At 63.6% G+C, this 16,153-nt stretch overlaps 1 protein-coding gene across 5 annotated transcripts in view; it reads left to right on the forward strand.

Annotated features, from left to right (window-relative positions):
* The window catches only part of LINGO3 (leucine rich repeat and Ig domain containing 3), an 89,199-nt gene extending 73,809 nt beyond the window's left edge, over window positions 1-15,390 (forward strand). For 2 of the 5 annotated variants that reach the window (XM_075903186.1, XM_075903187.1), the window contains exon 3: window positions 12,593-15,390. In XM_075903186.1, the coding sequence (XP_075759301.1) occupies window positions 12,597-14,444 (1,848 nt within the window). In that variant the 5' untranslated portion in view covers window positions 12,593-12,596 and the 3' untranslated portion in view covers window positions 14,445-15,390. Of the gene's footprint in view, window positions 1-252; window positions 480-666; window positions 892-11,741; window positions 11,833-12,592 lie in introns of those variants that run through there. The other 3 variants (XM_075903190.1, XM_075903188.1, XM_075903191.1) reach the window with 3 other exon arrangements.
* Window positions 15,391-16,153: the final 763 nt, after the last annotated feature.

Here is a 16,153-nt window from a genome sequence, read left to right on the forward strand (position 1 = left end):
TCTGGGGCCGCGAGAGGCGCCCGCTTGGTCCCCGGCCCCCGCGCCCAGCTCCCTGCCGGCCCCGCGCCCAGCCCCCTCACACCCCATCTCCTAGGGACGCCGTCCCGGGAAGTCCCCATGGAGACACTGAGCCTGTCCAGGAACGCGCTGGCCGGCCAGCCTGGTGATTTCACAGCCCCCTGGCAGCCGGGCACGGCTGTCACACGCACCCCCCCCCCCGCGTGCACGCGCACACAGCCCGGAACGGAGCCATCTGGGGCACAGACGCGCGGGGTTCCGAGGGCGCTTTCTCCTCCCTTCATTCCCCTGCGAAGCGGGCTCCAGAGCTTCCTTAAATCCCGCCCGCTCAGCAGCGTTTTCCGAGGCGGCGGTGGCTGGGGGGGAGCGCCGGGCTGAGAACAAAGCAGCCGCAGCGTCGCCGGCCGGAGCCGTTCGTGAGCGGGGGCTGCGGCTCAGACATGGACGGGGCGAGGGCTGAGGTGAGGGGTGCAGAGATGGGGGGCTGGGCATGTCGGGGTCCGCGGGGGGGGGGTGCAGAGTGGGCTCAGGCTTGTGCGTGCGTGTGAACACCCGTGCGGGGGGGGGGGGGGTACTTTAGATGAGTTTCTGGAAAGGGAGGCGTGCGTGTGAACACACACATGTAAGTGAGCACGTGTGTGCACGTGCGTGTGAGCCCGTGCACGGTGGCGGGTGGGAGGATGGCGGGAATGGCCGGCAGGTGGGATCCCGGCTACGCGGCCCACCCTGCCTGCGGGCTGGGTTGAACTCCCCTCCCCTCCCCTCCCCCGGTGCATGCTCGGGAGAGCGGCTGGGGGGGGCGGGGGGGGCTCCCGGGCAGCCACCAGCTCCCGGAGGGGACAGGAAATCCTGTTGCTTGCAAATTCAGCCAAGGTGAGTGAGCTCAATGGCAGCGGCTCTCAGCCCAGCCCCCGGGGAGCCGAGGGCAGGTTTCCGGGGGCCCTCCAGGCAGCGCCGGCATCAGCTTGGGGCCCGGAGTCCTGCCACCAGCGCCTGAGCAACTTAGCTGGGGGCGGGGGGGGGGGGGGCTTTTATCTGCAGAGCCCGCTGCTGTGGCTCAGGTGAGCCGCGGCGCTCGTATGGGGGGGGGCTCAGAACAAAACGGTTGAGCCCTGGCTCTCTGGGCTAGCTACAAACAGAGGCAGGCCCGGGGGGGGGAGGCGGCAGCGGACCGGTCTGCGCTGCACGCCCGGCAGGGTGGGGAGGGGGGGTTCCGTCTGCACTAGCTGGCGAGTCGGGGGTCGGGACCGCGGCAAGCCGGCGCACGAGCCTGCTGCAGGGCCGACGCACCCACAGAGAGATGGAGGCGCCCGGGGGGGCTGCTCAGCAGGACACGAACCCGCGGAGTCTAGGTCTGAAATTCCCACCAGTCCCAAGGGTCCAGGCTCGGAGCGAGCGCATCAGCATCCCGGCCATCGCTTTGCGGCCGGTTCCTGGCCCCTTCGGGCTGCTCTCCGCTAAACAGGGCAACAGGAGGCAGCTAATCTCCACCCAGTTGTGTCAGCGCCTACCCCACCGCCTTCCTCCCGCCCACGTATGCGCCCCACTGCGCCCCCATAACAGCTCCACCTCCAGGAGAGGGGTGAGACGCCTGCCGGTGCAAGTCTGCGTAGGCACAGCTGTTGGCTCTCTTGTCAATTTCAGGCCGGAGCCCTGCATCAGGGGCTGGTGTCCTGCTGGAGCCCTGAAATTGACAAGGCTGCTGAGTTCCTGGGGCCGAGCAGCAGGAGCAGCGGACCTGTGGGGCAGGGAGGTGCCAGTGGAGAGACCAGGCTCTCTGCTCCTCATGCGGCCCTTCTTGGGTCAGTGAGGACACCCCTTGTGTGGTGTCGGGGCTGCTGGAAGGTGCGAGCTGGACAGCCCTCGAGGCGCCTGCAAAGAGAGGCAGCATCCCCCGGGCCTTGGGCTCATGGCTCAGCCAGCCCCGGGTCTCTCTGCTGAGTGTAATAAACCAGCGCTACAATAAACCCAATCGATGCTGGCAGGTTTCACCTTACAGCTATATGGCCGCTGGCGTGAGAGCCAGGAACCTCATCAAACCAAAGGAGCCGCATAGGAAGAGCTGGTGGTTAGAGATTTTGTTTTTAATTGCGAAAAATGAAAAGGGTTCTGCGGTGGCTTCCCTTCTGCAGGATGCAAAAGCACAGGCGTGTTTTTCATGGCAAGTTTTAATCATAGAGGTCAGAACTGTTATTAAAAAACAGCTGTTGACATTTCTTGTTTACCAAAAACATGAGCAGGAGTTGGCAAGTGAAAAATCTCAATCACTCTTTCATCAACGGTTCTTATCAGAGAGTCAATAACAATGCTGATAGAATAGTCATGGGGGGGAAACAAATTGAGAGCGGCAGGTTGATGAGACATTTTATTTTAGTGAAAAAAGCCATTTTTTTTCACTGACAAAAACCCCTCACTTTTTAAAAATGTCAACTCTAATTACATGGGTTTGGTGCCCATTTTTTATTACTGCCCCAGAGGGGATAGGAACAAGAGACACTGCATTTCACATCACCATTCAGAGCCAACCGGTGCATTCTCACCAGTTCATTGCTGCCATGAGCAGGAGAGCTTCTGCAGAGACTAAACACTGCCTTGAACTGGTTAGTGTTTATATGCTCTGCTGCCCCTTATGGGATGGAACCAGGAAGTCACAGCTGTGTGTCATGAGCCCTCTAGTGCTTACAGAAATTCTCAGGTGGGTCAAGTGGCAGAAGCCGGCGCTTGTGGAGCAGAAGAATCTGGAATTCTATCCCTGCCGTAACCATAAATGCACAGCGACGTCCTAGGTGCCCAGGGAATTGTTAAAAAATCTGTGGAGCTGCAGCAGACAGATCTGGTGTGGAGAGACCCGGGTGATACGGCAGAGGAGCGTAGATAAATATTGTAGATGGATGGCTGATAAAGGCAGAGATGCTGTTGGCTGATGGAGCTGAGCCATGCGGAGGAAGGGAGGCGGTAGTGAAGCAGCCGGGAGAGGGAAGGCTGTGGGGGAGACTGAGGCTGGGAGCCAAGGTGGCAGATCCGGAGGCCCCTTTGACTGACTCGCCTTCCCTGGCTCCTGTGTGTAATTAACCGAGGCCTCTCTCCACAGCGCAGCTGGGCTGCTGCGGGAGCCAGCACAGGCTGGGAGCAGGAGGCTGCCAGGGCACCGAGTCAGTAATCTGCATGGGACGCTGAACAGCCAAGGGCAGCTCTGGGCGGGGGCCCCCAGGGAGAGAGCGTCGCCCAGCAGGAGCCCACAGGTCAGGGCCCAGCCCCCGAGCGGTAAATCTGCAGCCAGGCAGCCGCCCGGCTTTCCTCTGGGCTGCACCCACGGGAGCTCAGCCTGCCCCGGCGCAGAGGGGTTACCGGGCAGAGCCTCCTGCTGCAGAAACGCGGGGCTCGAGCTGACGGTGTCTGGTGAGGAGACGGACACACAGGGAGCCGTTCTCGTCCCTTCCAGCAGAGGGCAGTGGCCACACTCAGCCCAGCAGCATTGGACCCATTTTACACACAGATCAAATGAGGCCCAGAGAGGGGACTGGATGCTGCCCCAGCCAGTGACCTAGGGCTCGACCGCAGGAAAGCAGCTTCCCAGAGTCCTGCTGCCGCCCCGAGACCCATTCCCGGCTGAACCCGAGGGCCCTGGCAGAGAGCTTCTGTACTGAGCCATTTGACGCTGCTTAGTCTTAAGCGCTCTAAGCCTCCCCGCCCTCTGGGTTGGGCATCAAGGAAACAGAAAACTTGGGGGCGTTTGAAAAGCCCCTTTTGACAGCTGCAGAAGTTGGGGTGTCCAGCCCGTCTTGCCAGGAAGAGGCTGGTCCCAGACTCCCCTCCCGCCATGGAGTCAGGGAAGTGTGGCTCAGATTCTGACCTCGGTGCTCGGTCTCTCCGGGGAGGGCAGGGGACGGGGCACCAGCAGGACTGGCAGAGCAGAGTCTGTGCCACGTTACCGCCGTCGGTGCCTTTTCTCCACTACACCCCGATGCGCGACCACTGTCCTCAGTTACCTCCTGCAGGAACGCCCCTCCCAGCCCCGCTCGGGGAACGGCCGGGCCCTGGACCTGGGCTGTGTCCGCAGGCCCCGTCAGCGTCTCCACAGGGTAACGAGACGGGACAGGTGTCTGCCATTTTCCATCCTTGTTAACGTCTCCAACAGGTCAGTGAATCCGAGGCCTTGGGTGGCATTTTCGGCTCCTGTTACCGTCTCCGTGTGCTTACCCCGACTGATTTGCTCCGCTGCCATTTTCTCTTCCGGTTAAAATCCTCGTCCCAATGCAGAGGACGGGGGGGCAGTGGGGAAGTTGGGGGGCACAGCCGGGGGGCGTGAGAAGGGAAAGGCAGGCACAGAAGGGGCGGGAAAAAAACAAATCCCTGGAAGACGCAGGCCTGGGATGGAGCCAGGGGGAGGGGGTTAGGGGAGGGCAGCTGTAGCCCCACGCCACGCCTGTGGGCCCTGTTCCGGCACAGGAGAGAGAGCACCCCATGCTGCGTCACCAGCACCCAGCAGTGCAGAGGACGGAGAACCCGCTCCCCGACGTGGGTGCATGGCCCCTGCCCACCTGCACGCACGGCCCTGCGTGAACCGGCCCTGCCACTCCCTGGGTAGCAACAGGCCCTTCAGCCCGTCGGAGATGGTGACGGACGCTGCTAGCTCCGCCAAGGCCCTGAGACTGGAGACAAATAGTGGGTGGGGCCATTGGTGGCTCCGCCCACCCTTTGTTCCCCAGCACAGGGTCCTGTTGGACCCGTGGCTGGGCCCTGGGGCAAGCAAACTGTCTGCCCTGGGCTGTGAGCGGGGGGGGGGGGGGGGGAACCTGCAATGTGTGTAAGGGCCATGGCTGGCAACAGACTTTGCCGGCCTCTGGGCAATGTGGGGAGGGCTTGGAAGGGGCGGGGCCTCAGGAGGTAGGAGGAGCTAGAGCAGCCAGCCCTCAGCGCCACCTGGACCGCGCCGCACCTCCCCAGCCAGCCCTCAGCAGCGCCCCGAATTCACCACGTGGAGCCCCAGGCTCACTGGGCCCCAGGGCAACTGCCCCATTGCGCCCCGACCGGCAGCCCTGGCAAAGGTTCTAGTCGCCCCGTGCTCTGACTCTCCCCACAGGGGGGACCGGGCGGCCGCGGAGCTGAAATCATACGGCGAGGCAGGGAGGAACGTCCCCGCGGGGCCAATCCTTCACAGCCAACAGCCCTCCAGGCCCTCAGCCTCCCACGCTTCCTCCCAGAGCCTCCTGCTCACCGGCGGCTCCAGGCCTGGCTCCGGGCCCGGGGGACGTTCCACGAGCTGCTGCGGAAGCCCTGCTCGGTATCACTTCCCCGAAGGGCCGGGGCTCTCGCATGGCGGAGTCCCTGGCGGCAGCCAAACTTTCCCATCCCTGGAAAGTTTCCTGGCCTGAACCAGCAGAAAAAGTCCAACTCCAGACAAGCCGGGCACAGGGAGAAGGAGTCCGTTACGGCCAGTCCGAGGGCTTTGCTTGGAGTCCAACAGGCTCAGACCTCGGTGGGCTGAATGGACGGAGATTTCAACGCGTAAAAGGCTTGGACTGGAAAATCCTGCGGCTTTTTGTGCTGAAAATGTCAAAAGGGCCCCTCCTCCCCTGCCGCTATTTTTCCCCTCAAAAACATTTCAAGCCAGGAGATCCCTCGAAACCTCCTTTAGGAAAGGGCCATCAACCCCCCCAGCCCCACCCCCACCATGTTATACAGACCTGGCCACCCTCCCCCATCCCCCCACGCTTGGGGCAGGCAGCTCCAGGGAGTTCAAGCAATGGACCTCACCTCTCTCCAGGAACAAAAAACAGGACAATGTAGCACTTTAAAGACTAACAAGATGGTTTATTAGGTGATGAGCTTTCGTGGGCCAGACCCACTTCCTCAGTGGGACGCACAATGGAAGAAAATTGTCACAACCATATATGCCAAAGGATACAATTAAAAAAATGAACACATATGAAAAGGACAAATCACATTTCAGAACAGAAGGGGAATGGTGGGGGTTAAATGTCTGTGAGCGAATGATATTAGAGGTGATAATTGGGGAAGCGATCTTTGTAATGGGTAAGATACAGGGGCAGCCTTCCTCATGGGAGCCCATGGGGCAGGGCCGAGGCCCTGAGCTGTGCCAAATGTCAGAGGCCCCAGAGCATCACCTGCCAGGGTGTATCACTGCCGGGGTGTATCTCTGCTAGGGTGTATCACTGCCGGGGTGTATCTCTGCTAGGGTGTATCACTGCCAGGGTGTATCACTGCCGGGGTGTATCTCTGCAAGGGTGTATCACTGCCAGGGTGTATCACTGCCGGGGTGTATCTCTGCTAGGGTGTATCACTGCCGGGGTGTATCTCTGCTAGGGTGTATCACTGCCGGGGTGTATCTCTGCTAGGGTGTATCACTGCCAGGGTGTATCTCTGCAAGGGTGTATCACTGCCAGGGTGTATCACTGCCGGGGTGTATCTCTGCTAGGGTGTATCACTGCCGGGGTGTATCTCTGCTAGGGTGTATCACTGCCAGGGTGTATCACCTGCCAGGGTGTATCACCTGCCAGGGTGTATCTCTGCTAGGGTGTATCACCTGCGAGGGTGTATCACTGCCGGGGTGTATCACTGCCGGGGTGCATCTCTGCAAGGGTGTATCACTGCCGGGGTGTATCACCTGCCAGGGTGTATCTCTGCAAGGGTGTATCACTGCCGGGGTGCATCTCTGCAAGGGTGTATCACTGCCGGGGTGTATCACCTGCCAGGGTGTATCTCTGCAAGGGTGTATCACTGCCGGGGTGCATCTCTGCAAGGGTGTATCACTGCCGGGGTGTATCACCTGCCAGGGTGTATCTCTGCAAGGGTGTATCACTGCCGGGGTGTATCTCTGCTAGGGTGTATCACTGCCGGGGTGTATCTCTGCTAGGGTGTATCACTGCCAGGGTGTATCACCTGCCAGGGTGTATCACCTGCCAGGGTGTATCTCTGCTAGGGTGTATCACCTGCGAGGGTGTATCACTGCCGGGGTGTATCACTGCCGGGGTGTATCACCTGCCAGGGTGTATGACTGCCGGGGTGCATCTCTGCAAGGGTGTATCACTGCCGGGGTGTATCACCTGCCAGGGTGTATCTCTGCAAGGGTGTATCACTGCCGGGGTGCATCTCTGCAAGGGTGTATCACTGCCGGGGTGTATCACCTGCCAGGGTGTATCTCTGCAAGGGTGTATCACTGCCGGGATGTATCACTGCCGGGGTGTATCACTGCCAGGGTGTATCTCTGCAAGGGTGTATCTCTGCCTGGGTGTATCACTGCCAGGGTGTATCACTGCAAAGGTGTATCACTGCTAGGGTGTATCACTGCCGGGGTGTATCACTGCCAGGGTGTATCACTGCCAGGGTGTATCTCTGCAAGGGTGTATCTCTGCCTGGGTGTATCACTGCCAGGGTGTATCACTGCCAGGGTGTATCTCTGCAAGGGTGTATCTCTGCCTGGGTGTATCACTGCAAGGGTGTATCACTGCCGGGGTGTATCACTGCATGGGTGTATCACTGCCGGGGTGTATCACTGCAAGGGTGTATCACTGCCGGGGTGTATCACTGCAAGGGTGTATCACTGCCGGTGTGTATCACTGCCGGGGTGTATCACTGCCAGGGTGTAATACTGCCGGGGTGTATCACTGCAAGGGTGTATCACTGCCGGGGTGTATCACTGCAAGGGTGTATCACTGCCGGTGTGTATCACTGCCGGGGTGTATCACTGCCAGGGTGTAATACTGCCGGGGTGTATCTCTGCCGGGGTGTATCACTGCCGGGGTGTATCACTGCAAGGGTGTATCACTGCCGGGGTGTATCACTGCTGGGGTGTATCACTGCCAGGGTGTATCACTGCCGGGGTGTATCACTGCAAGGGTGTATCACTGCCGGGGTGTAACACTGCCGGGGTGTATCACTGCACAGACAGGACAATGCAACGAGAACCGAGCAAGATTCATTTTTGCAACTCGACCCGTTACTAGGCGAGGACGCGACTAACTGGTCGGGGGCGGGGATTGTATTTAAAGCCCTGAGCTGTCGCTTGCTTGGCTTGTGCCTGAGTCCGGCCCTGCCCAGGTGTGCGCCACCCAGACCAGCCCCCTTCCTTCGGCCTCCCTCACTCCCAGCAGCCTCCCCCTCTGATCCCAGGGCCATGCACTGATACGGCTTAAGGGAAACCAACTTCCTTGTGCAACCGCTGGGGCACGTGAGGGGCTGGTCCGGGCCCAGACTAGAGGAACCCACACGCCTCTGAGTCCCCCCGCCATCGCCCAGTGTGGGTGCTGATCTCGCCCAGCAAGCCCTGGCCTCAGAGAAGTGCAGGACAGGAAGCGACCGCACGGAGTCAGCAGGGCCGAGCGGTATCTAGCCCAGCCCTGGGAGGTGCGCGGCTCACGTGCTCCAGTGACGGCGATCGTCCTTCTTGTCCTTCACTCTGCCCGCCGCAGACAGCCTGAGGACAGGCAGGGTTCTTCGAATGTGTCAGGCTGAACAGGGGGGTCTCTGCCCACAGGGGCTTAGCTCGCCCATCCCCACGTCCCCGGGCGACAGGTGTGCGCTCACACACGCGTGCGCACGCAAGTACATGTGCACCGGTAGGTGAGCACGTTTGCACCCGGGCCGGGACGCACACATGCCCAGGCGTGCAGACACACTAGCCACGAGCATGTGGGCAGGCAGCAGCCGTCGCTGGCTCACGGGCCAGCGAGTCGTGTCCCTGGGAGGTGCCCGGCTCAGACCCCGTTCCCGCTGTGGGTGTGGGCTGCCGGCCCCAGGGCCCCCACGCCTTCCTGCCAGCGGGTGACAGCTGCATGGATAACACAGACTCCAGGGGCTTTCCATTTCCTTGTGTAACCCAGCCCCCACCCCATGGCGGCGCGGGAAGGCCAGCCAGGCCCGCACCCCATTGCCCTCTCACAGCCCTGGGGCGCTCCCGCGGGCGCCTGCGCCTCACGCCAGCCCTGGGCGCCTGCTCCCTCCCGAGGCCCCTCCGCTGCCAAGCGCTAATTGCTGACGCCACAGCTGGCGGAGCAGGCAGCTTTCCAGCGGGCACGCAGCCGAGCGCCCGTTCTCCCCCGCCTGGACTCTCCTGCTCCTGGGGGAGGCAACACGGTTTTACCCACAAAGCTTCTTATAAAGCAGAGGTGGCTGGACGGGGTTTCTCCCGAAATGCAGCGAGAGTCCCCTGCCTTCCAAACAGCGCCTCAGTGCCAGGGAAGGGCAGCGCCCCGCTCATCTTTTCCATCCATGTGCGGAATAAAATGTTACGTGCACTCAGGCATGTTAAATGTGCACCACAAGCCTCTGCTCATCCACCGGGCAGCATTGGACTCTCACCCGGCTTCCAGGGAACCCCGGGGGCAGGGTGTCGGATCGACAGCCGGGGAGAAGCAGGGTCTCTGTGGATCAGCACCACCGGGATGGGGTGCTTCCCGCCAAGCCCAGAACACCCAATTCTAGTGGGGAAGAGCCGGCCCTCCCCCCGCCCCCCGAGCCCATGCTTGCCTCGAGCTCTCTGCTGGTCTGGCACCAGGGGCTGTGGCGGTGAGACGGGGGAGCCTCGTCAAAGCGCAGGGCTCAGCTCGTTCGCTACCGTGGCCTCCGCAGCCCCGGGGGTCACTGGACCGAGGGCCCTAAAGCCCAGGTGGCTCTGGGCCGCGGGGCAGACATTGACACGTAGCGGAGAGCGCAAAGCGACAGGGGGGGCTGGGCTGGACAAGTCCCATTGGCCTAGACCCCCAGGCACTGGGGGAGGGGCCGTGGGGCTCGTGCTGAGTCGCTCGGGGGGCGCGGAGGGTTTCTGCACCTCCCAGGATCAGCGACACGGAGCTGGGCTTTTCTGGAGCCCGAGGGGGGCAATTCTGGGATTTAGGCCCCTCGAGGGTCCGTTCAGGGCCTCAGGCGCGGTGGGTGCAACACGGGCTCGAGGTGCATCGCTGCGGCGTTAGGTGCCTAAGTCCCTTGGGAATGTGGGGCCTAAGTCCCTGTTGCCAAAGGGGCTCCTCACTGTGACACGGCGCCCGCCAGGGGCTGGCCCGTGACGCTGCCCCTCCCCCCAGGGACATAGCGGAGCGTGTTGCACCGATCGCAGCGGGCGGGTGGGGGTCTGCCCAGCTGTGGGGCTGCCCCTTCACTCGCGGGGCTGCGGCAGGGATGCCCCACCGAGGCGGGTGTGCACCCTGGGCACAGAGCTTCATCCGTATCTTTCGCACAGGCCTCGATCCGCAGCCCCTGCCCAGACGCAGGCCGGGGCCGGGCCCAGGGCCGCTGACCCACAGACAGAGCAGTCGGGCCGCACACACGAGACGTAAAAAACCAAAAACCCCGAGGCGGCCCCGACCGAGATGGAGAAAGACCCTCCCCTCGTTCCCCTCGCACACACCCGGCATGGGAGACTGGGGGGGGGGCGGAGCACCCGCGTGGGCTCCCCGATGCACCTCCACGTGAGTGCACGGAAAAGAATTCGTTCCGCGCAGGGTGGCAGCAATGAGAGGAGCCCTGGGCGTGATGCTAGAACGGGGTGGGCGATAACGTTTGTTGAGGGGGGGCTCTCCAAGATGTTGGTAAGGGGTCAAGGGCCAGACTTCTCTATGGAGGGGCTGTGGGTCTGGGAGGGAGGTCGGGTGCAGAAGGGATGTGATCTGGGGCAGGGGATTGGGGTGCAGGGTCCAGGAGGGGGTCTGGGTGCAGGAGAGGATTCTGGCCTGGGGGAGGGGCTTTGGGGGGGGCAGGGTCCGAGAGGGAGTTGTTACCAGGCTGGGTTTGTGCATAGGCTCTGGGTGGTGCCCTGGGGCAGGGAGTTGGGGGTAGGGGGTGGGTGCCAGTTGCAGGCTTTGGCCAGGAGGCTCCCTGCCAGCCACAGCCCCAGGCCGCTCCAAGCATCTGGCTGTTGCATGTGCCTCTCTGCACCCTGTGTGTGTGGGGGGGGGGGAAATTCATGTGCTGCCGCACCCCCAGCACGGTCAGCGCAGCTCCCATTGGCTGGTTTCCCATTTCCAGCCAATGGGAGCTGCAGTGACTGTGCCCGGGGGTGGCAAAGTCTCCCGCCCCCAGGCGTGCGGCACCGAGAGGCACATGGAGCAGCCAGCTGCTTTGAGTGGTCTGGGCTGCTGCAGGGAGGGAGCCAGCCTGGGGGTCCCGGCAGGGCAGGCCGAGGGCTCGAATCTGGCCCCCGGCTGGATCTGGCCTGGGCCTGGCCTAGTGGGCAGACGGCTGAGCGAGTCTCCCTTGGCCACAGAGGAAGAGGAAGAGGATGGGTTGTGGGCCCTGGGCCAGAGCAAGTGGCGGGTCCCATCCCATCCTGCCTGACGGCAGCCCCCCCGCAGACTCCCCCCTCCTGCTGCAAAATGGAGTCAGGCCTGGGGCTCCGGTTTTTCCAACCTCCCCCCATTGGCCGGGGCACTGGCCCAGGGGCTAATCCGCCACAGCGGATCCATGGGCGAGTCTGCCAGCTCTCTGCACTCGCTTCCTGGGCTGTGAAATGGGGCAAAGGCAAATTCGAGGCTGTGTAGCGTTGTGAGGCTGGCAGAGGGAAGCTGGTGGAGACAGGCAAAGGGTTGATTGCCGTGGCCGGGAGAGAGGCCGGGAGAGAGGCCGGGAGGGCGTAGGGGAGCACAGCAAAAAATTAAGTTGACAGAAAAATTCGAATCCCTCCCAAACGAGGCCAGCGTTTCATCCGCCGGAGGAGGCTAAGGCCTGTGCATAGAGCTCAGCGGCCGGTATTAATCTATAATCTACAGAGACAGCATTGTCCAATCTGCAGCCTTCCTAAGCCAAGCTCTGACAAGGACACCTCTGATCCGCACCGTGCCACGGACTGGAAGAGCCCCCGTACGTGTCTTGCGAGATGTCTATTTCCCGAGGAGGGGGGGAGCACTGGGATGGGCTCCCTGGGTGGGGGAAGGGGGGAATCTCCATCCCTAGGGGCTTTAAATCCCGGCTTGACACAGCCCTGGCTGGGATGACTGAGTTGGGGTTGGCCCTGCCTCGGTGCCTCCGGAGATCTCTGACCTGACCCGTGACCCTGACGTACGCCCTGGGCAGAGGCGCCGACCATGTGGGTGCCCCAAACAGTGAGTGGTCAGCGCCCTCCAGCTGCCTGCCGATGGGCGATTAGGCAGGAGACAGGAAGAGGCGGAGTAGGGGCAGGGCTCAATCCAGGGAGAGAGCAGACCAGGGCGAGGGCGGAGCATGCTCAGAGGAGGGGGCGGGGCCAGGGTGGCCCGCCCACCGGAAAAGAAGGGGGTCAGCGCCTGTGACCCCGGAGTCAGAGCTCCCCAAGGTCTGCACTAAGAAGGAATGCAGACCGGGTGGGGACAGGTGGCCCTGAGTTCTAATTCTGGGTGACCTTTTGCAAAATCATGGCCCGGCCTCATGCCTCAGTTTCCCCCTCTTCAAAACAGTTCTGAGATTTCACGGGGGGGGGGTAGGGCTGTGAAGTAGGGTTATTTTCCCGCCCAGCCTCTTGGTAGTGTGAGGGGAGCGTGAGATGTGCTGGGGCAGCGTGCGCAGGGTCAGTCGGCTGAGCCGGGCGCTTGGCGGGACCCCTTGGGCGCGTGCGAGTAACAGGCTGCTTCTGTCTCTCTTCCAGGCGCATGGGAGAAGGGTGGTGCGGCCGTAGGACCATGCGCGACACGATGACATGGTGGCTCCCGGTGCTGGCCCTCCACTGGATTCTTCTGAGCGCCGCCCGGGTGGCGGCCTGCCCGGCCCGCTGCGAGTGCGCCCCTCAGCTCAAGTCCGTGGTGTGTCACCGCAAGCGCCTCGCCTCCATTCCCGAGGGAATCCCCACGGAGACCAAGCTCCTGGAGCTCAGCAAGAACCGGATCCGCTGCCTCAACCCGGGGGACCTGTCCCCTTTCCCGCTGCTGGAGGAACTGGATCTGAGCGAGAACATCATCACCAGCGTGGAGCCGGGCGCCTTCAGCAACCTCTTCCACCTGCAGATCTTGCGGCTCCGAGGCAACCAGCTCCGGCTCATCCCTCCGGGCGTCTTCACCAAGCTGAGCAACCTCACCCTCCTGGACATCAGCGAGAACAAACTCGTCATCCTGCTGGACTACATGTTCCAGGACCTGCGCAACCTGAAGACCCTGGAGGTGGGGGACAACGACTTGGTCTTCATCTCCCAAAGGGCCTTCTCCGGCCTCCTCGGCCTCGAGCTGCTGGCCATAGAGAAATGCAACCTGACGGCCATCTCGGCCGAGTCGCTCTCCTACCTCCACAACCTGGAGGCCCTGCGGCTCCGACACCTCAGCATCTCGGCGGTGGAAGATCAGAACTTCAAGAGACTCTCCAGCCTCCTGCGGCTCGAGATCGACAACTGGCCGCTGCTGGAGGACATCTCGCCCACCGGCTTCCAGGGCCTGAACCTCACGTCGCTCTCCATCACCTACACCAACATCACGGCCGTGCCCGCGGCCGCCTTGAGGAGCCTGGTGTACCTCATGTACCTGAACCTCTCCTACAACCCCATTAGCTCTGTGCCCAGGGGCTCCTTCAAGGACCTCATCCGGCTGCGAGAGCTCCACATGGTGGGCGCCCTCTTGGCCTCCGTGGAGCCTCAAGCGTTCGTGGGCTTGAGGCAAATCCGCCTCCTCAACCTCTCCAACAATTTCCTCTCCACCCTGGAGGAGAGCACCTTCCACTCGGTCAACACGCTGGAGACGCTGCGCGTGGACCGGAACCCGCTGGCCTGCGACTGCCGCCTCCTCTGGATCCTCCAGCGCCGCAAGACGCTCAACTTCGATGGGCAGCAGCCCATGTGCTCCTCGCCCGCCGAGATCCAGGGCGACGCCCTGCGGGACTTCCCCGACTCCGTCCTCTTCGAGTACTTCACCTGCCAAAAGCCCCAAATCAGGGACCGCAAGCTGCAGCACGTCACGGCCCGCGAGGGGCAGGCCGTCTCCTTCCTGTGCCGCGCGGACGGAGAGCCCGTCCCCACCATCGTCTGGGTCTCCCCTCAGCACCGGATGATCACCTCCAAGAGCGCCGGGCGAGCCACCGTCCTGCCCGGGGGCACGCTAGAAATCCGCTTCGCCCAGGTCCAAGACAGCGGCACCTACATCTGCATCGCCAGCAACGCCGGAGGAAACGACACCTACTTTGCCACCCTGACGGTCCAGGGGCACCCCGCGGACGGCTCCCGCTATGCAAACCGGACCTCGTACCTGGGCGAGTTCAACGACACCTTCCCCAACAACACGCAGGTCTTCTTAAAGTTCACGCTGGACCTCAAGACCATCCTGGTCTCCACGGCCATGGGCTGCATCACCTTCCTGGGGGTCGTGCTCTTCTGCTTCCTGCTCCTCTTCGTGTGGAGCCGGGGGCGGGGACAGCACAAAAACAACTTCACCGTGGAATACTCCTTCCGCAAAGTGGACGGCCCCGCCACCGCCGCCGGGCAGGGCAGCGCCCGCAAGTTCAACATGAAGATGATCTGAGCGTCGCCCGGGAGGCGGGGGCTGGCCGGTCTGCTGCCTGGCTCCGTACGGGGCCCTCCCGGGGCAGGGCACGGGGCTGGCAGCCTCCTCGCTTTGCTCTTTGCCTCCGTGGGCGGCGTCGCTCCGCGAGGATGAGGCGGTGAAACTCGCGGAGGGCCCTGCCCGGGGCCGCCAGGGCTTGGTGGCGCCAGGGAGGAGCGGATGGTTCTCTTCCCCGGCCTGCCCGGGGAGCGGCCCCAGGTGCTTCCAGTGGCTTAGTCGGTTTCTGAGCACACCCCACCTCCTGCGAGCGCCCCACGCCCGGCCCTGGGGGCGGAGAGGCCTGGTGGGGCAGGGCCTCGCAAGGGAGCTAACCGTCCTTTGTACCCACTATGCATTTCTCAGCGCGAGCAAACCGCGGGGGCCGGAGAGCCCGCCCCTCTTCCACGGGACCCCCGGCTGCCTGCTCCTCCTTGTTCCTTTCTTGGGGCTTTTTAAGGAGTTTCCAACAGAAGTGAAGTCTTCCCGTGCGACGCAGGGCTCCGGCCCCCGTGGCCTGGCAGGTGCTGCGGCCGGGCGAACGCAGGGCTGGGGCGCCGCCGGGGACGGGTCCCTTCGAACACGCAGCGGAGGGGCAGCCTCTGAAGATGGCAGAGCCCCCGCCCGGGGCGTGAGCCTCTGCACAAGCAATAATAACCCAGCCGGACAGGCCCCCGGACGCCGGGCTCTGTGCCGGAGGTAGTGCCGCCCCGTGGCACCAAAGCGCACCCCGCCCCCGCTCTGCCCCCTCCCCGCCTCTTCCCGCCCCGCTCTGCCCCCTCCCCGCCTCTTCCCGCCCCGCTCTGCCCCCTCCCTGCCCCGCTGTGCCCCCTCCCTGCCCTGCTCTGCCCCCTCCCTGCCCTGCTCTGCCCCCTCCCCGCCTCTTCCCACCCCGCTCTGCCCCCTCCCTGCCCCGCTGTGCCCCCTCCCCGCCTCTTCCCACCCCGCTCTGCCCCCTCCCCGCCCCTCCTCACCCCCACTCCTCCAAGCTCCCTTCCCCAAGCCGGCGGGCTGGGGCTGGGCTTTCCGCTCCCCGCCATCGCCAGTGCGTGCCGGCCCCCAGCCCATCCCCAAGGCCGCTGCAGTGTCCCCCTGAAGTGCTGGACCCCCCAAAGCGAGAGCCCAGGACAGTTGCCCCGACCCATCCTCTGGCCACAGGACCCAGCGACCCGCAGCCCAGGCACGTCCCGCGGCCGCCGGCTCTGCCCCTCCCCCTTCTGGGACGGGGCGTTGGCGGGCGAGGCAGGAGCCCGGGGCTGCACCGTGCGGGACTCGGTCACCTCGGCCGCCGCTTCTCCGCGGGCAGAGGCTGCTCCACAGGGCAAGATATAGGCCTGAGGCTCCGCCCCACTCCACCCGAGGCTCCGCCCCACTCCACCCGAGGCTCCGCCCCACTCCACCCCCCCCTCCGAGGCCCTGCCCCCACTCCACCTCTTCCCCAAGGCCCTGCCCTCACCCCCCCTTTTTCCACCCCCTCTCTGTAGGCCCCCCTCACCCTGTCTCTTCCTGCCCCCTGCTCCACCCCCTCCCCCAAGGCCCCGCCTGCCACCCTCCACACACCCCCCGTCCAATGTCTGAGACTGGAGGCACTGAGCACCCCCTGCTTGTTTCTATGGGTCAGCCCCGAAGCGGGCTCCTCTGGGGGAGAAGTCAGGCAGAATCCCCCTTTCCAGTCTCGCAGCGGGGAGGGA

Source organism: Pelodiscus sinensis, chromosome 19, assembly GCF_049634645.1.
Source record: "Pelodiscus sinensis isolate JC-2024 chromosome 19, ASM4963464v1, whole genome shotgun sequence".
NCBI classification, from domain to species: Eukaryota; Metazoa; Chordata; order Testudines; family Trionychidae; genus Pelodiscus; species Pelodiscus sinensis.